Genomic DNA, 3942 nt, shown 5'->3' with positions numbered 1-3942 from the left:
GTTTTGAGATGAAAAAAGATAATGCTTATTTGTAATTATGTTTATAATTATTCTAGTCCTGTTTTTTATTTATTAATTTATGTTATAACAAATTAGTTGTTTAATAAGGTTTTAAATTTATTTATGCGTTTTTGTTGCAATTAAAACATAAAATTTATGTTGTTTTATGATTTTTTAAACTTATTTGTGATATTCTATTGTAATAAAATATTCAATGTTAATTGTTTAATTATGTACTTATGTAATAATAATATTTTAAATGTGGAGTATAAATTTTTTAAATAATATTATCGAGAATTATAATTTTTTTTAGAATTTTTTAATATAAACTGAGATTACCTGCCAGTGACCCACCAGCCAATATCCCAGCCAAGTCAATAACCGGACTAAATTTAATAAGACTAATTCAGGTACAGTTCAGTATCCAACACATCTTCATGATATGTCAATGAAATTTAAATGTTCTGGTATGCTTCTATATAATGGATAGAGGAAGAGGTAGATGTGAATGTAAAACAGTGTAAGAGTGTGGAAACATTAAACACTGGAATTGTATATTTTTATTCAGAAGGACATAAATGAGCTGCTAGTATTATTGATTAGAAATTACAAGGGCAACACAACATAGTTGTAGTCACAATAGTAGCCAATGGCTATGGTGGCTCACTGCCTTCATGTCCAGTTCCTTCTTTCCAACTACAATCTTAAGGCAGAGTGTAAGCTGCAAAAAAACAAACAATTTTAAGAGTAGTGAAAAATGTAACCGGCATTTAGTTTATTTTCTGTTTCCTTTTCAATTAATACGTTTTTTATTTGAGATTCTGGCAACTTTTTTAACTAGTAATAAAAATGCATCTATATAAAAAGGAAAGTAGTGAAAAAAGCAAACACTTTAAAATAAAAATACTACCTCCATCACTGAAAAAAGATTATAAACATTTGTGAAAGATATTGTATTAATTAAAGATGAAAGAAACAAAAGTGATAATGATTATGGTACAATATAGAAGGCAAGTTACTATATATTATTGCTAGTGATAATAACTTATTTTATGTTTTTTTTTATCAAAAACTAAAAAGATAAGTATTAAAAATATTATAATGCTAAATAAAAAGATGAGACATATTAAATGTGTACTACATTTTAAAGATAGAAAGATGGGAATATAAAAATTATGCATGTTCGATTATTTATCCATTAATCATATTTATATATTAGTATAGATACTTACGTCCACACTTATAACCAACAGGGCGATTAGCAAGGTTGCAACGTTTGGGGATGGTTATAGCAACTTTAGGGTCAACTCCAGACATTTTGGCTACGTTAGAGAGCATAACAGCACAGAGGCAACTTGGGTTCTGGCCAAGTGTTTTGATCTGAGCACAGCAACTTTGAGAAACACTAGCATTTTCATTTTGTCCTGCTGATGCACAAGGCGCAAGTTTAAATGCTTCATTGTCTGGAGTGGTAGACTTTCCACATTCTCCTGCACCGTCCACCCTATGAACCCCTAAAATGCTAACAAAAAATACTATAAGGCCAAGAAGAAAGAACACCTTAATCTGTGCCTCCATTTCTCAATGTTTGTCAGTGAAATATACACACTGCTAATTGGTATTTTATAGGCCAAAATGCTCCAAAAAGTGTTTGGTCTAGTCACCCATATTGGATTAGTGGAGCTTGCACTAGAACAAAGGAGGGGTTTCATATTGCACCACTTTGCCATAAAAAAAATGGTCTGAGCACTACAAGGTTCGTTGGGATTCTTATCTTGTCCAATCATGTTAGGTGTATTTGTCAAGATAAATTATTTTTGTTGTTTATCCTTCCATAGCATGTTATCTTGCCATCTCATTATTATGATAACTTTGGAATTTGGGTTGGGAAATTTAAATTAATGGGGATATTGAAGATAATAAAGATTATCATTATATTATCAAATTCATTCATATAAGATCATCAAGAGAGAGCATAGCATACCAGAAAGATCTATAAGGAAATGAAGTTCCCGATGGAGTAGTAATTTTTCAATTGTAGATTATCTTTAGTTTTTGTTCCTCTTCTAATTCAATTAAGAGAATTAATTTCTTTGGTGTGTCTACAATTAGAGACCATAACCCCTTATTTTTAAGAAGTTCATGTTCTTTTATGAATAGTGGTGTTCCTTTGAATTCACTCTCTTTTCACGAAGAGTCATGATTATCCACAATTTTATTATTTCTAATTTTGTTCATCATAAAAATATAAATAAGATCTTTGGCAAATACACAATTAATTTCAAAACAATTATGTCCATAACCACAAACTTATTTAAATTAGATCACTATAATTTGGTTAATTAACTACTTGTCTTAATACATTAAAATACTACATTTGTGATCCAAATTTCTAACAATCTATCACTAGCTACATATGTAATCTTAGAAATGTGTTAGACACTATGAGCTCAAAAATTTTGTCAATATAAACCTTAGACATATCCTTATTTTGTCCATTAGTTATATTAATATATAGAATGAAATAATTTTCAGTATATCAATAATAACTAAACTCATAATGACCACTAATATTAACACAATTAAATGTGCAGCATGAAAATCAAATGAAGGTGATTAATACGTTTTGATTTTCAATTAGTCTGTACTTTTTTTAATAAGATAATTAAAGACTTTAACATGTAATATGTAATAAATTGAATACCAAACTTTATTGTTAATGAGAACAATGTCCAAATATAAGATTATAAATACATAATTTCAAATATATGAAACTGCAAAGAATCAAGACTTGCATATTTGAAGTTAACCATTGTTTTGATGAAGACAATGGGTATACAAGAAAACTTGAAGATCTTGCAACAAACAACAAGCTGAAGACTCAAGGGTGATATCTATAGACTTAAGGCTTCGTAATTTTACTTTACTAGAAGCCTTAAGATGATTGCCTTAGATCGAGTCTAGGTTAGGTAAACCTAGGTGAGAGTCTCAAAAGAACTTAAATTGAACAAAACTAAAATTGAGACATAACATCTAGAAATTTTAATAAGTAAGCTAATGCATATACATACATGGTTTTGTGAATTAAAGGTATAAAATATTTGAACAACATGTATTGCATGATCATATGTCATATAGGTAGTTTACCATTCAAACAACAAACAAATGTTCATACAACATAATCGATTATGTATGATGTTAATCGATTATCAAAATTACTGTAGCTAACCAATCTGAAACCTACGACACGTTAATCGATTAAGTCATTGGTTAATCGATTAAAACATAACAGAAAATCAATTTTTAACAAGCTCATTAATCGATTAAGACACAATATAATCGATTAGTGATAGCATTAGTGTGGTTTCTATAAAGGCTGTAATTCTAGCCCATGTGACATAACTTGCATAAGTCGAAAATAATTTTGAACATACATTTTCATACATTGCATTAGAATGATAAATTGCATTAAGAGAGCTTAGAGAGTGAGAGCATTCTGAATAGGGCTTAGATATTCATATCATTGCATGTATCTTTAGGTTTTTCAATGCACTGCATTCTTGCATAGGTTTCTTGATTTCTTTTAGGGTGAAGTGAGAAAAATCTTTTCTGAAAAGAGTGCAAATCATTTTTTACGAAAACTCTTTGAATTAAATTTCATTAGATTAGGTTCTTGTGGGGTTTTCTGCTTAGAGTTTAGATTGAGTTTAATTGTTGTATCAGAGTATTAAGTAATCAAGACAACTCATCAAAAACAGTGACGAACAATGAAGTTGATCTCTTGGTGAGTAGTTTCACCTCAAGAGAGATCTTGACAATCTTCACATGAGACTAGGAGGTCTTGGTTCGAGCGATACCTAGGCTGGAGCTGAATCGCGAAAGGATAGAGATCGAAGTAGGCGAGTTAGATAGGTCAAACCAAGATTGTTAAGCTCATAGGTG

At 29.7% G+C, this 3942-nt stretch overlaps 1 protein-coding gene across 1 annotated transcript; it reads right to left on the bottom strand.

Moving 5' to 3' along the window:
- Positions 523-1615, bottom strand: LOC109335054 (putative lipid-transfer protein DIR1). Its single transcript, XM_019571097.1, has 2 exons — positions 1233-1615; positions 523-721 (listed from the first exon to the last, which is right to left on the bottom strand). Exons 1-2 carry the CDS (start codon positions 1576-1578, stop codon positions 705-707), a joined length of 363 nt encoding a protein of 120 aa, XP_019426642.1. The 5' UTR covers positions 1579-1615; the 3' UTR covers positions 523-704.

This window comes from Lupinus angustifolius, chromosome LG20 (assembly GCF_001865875.1).
Source record: "Lupinus angustifolius cultivar Tanjil chromosome LG20, LupAngTanjil_v1.0, whole genome shotgun sequence".
In the NCBI taxonomy this organism is placed as follows: Eukaryota; Viridiplantae; Streptophyta; class Magnoliopsida; order Fabales; family Fabaceae; genus Lupinus; species Lupinus angustifolius.
The sequence above is the reverse complement of the archived record's forward strand: the minus strand, read 5'-3'. Positions and strand labels throughout refer to the sequence as shown.

What these genes read in the sequence shown, in the direction of transcription:
- LOC109335054 (XM_019571097.1), bottom strand. Translation starts at nt 1,578, where the DNA reads ATGGAGGCACAGATTAAGGTGTTCTTTCTTCTTGGCCTTATAGTATTT.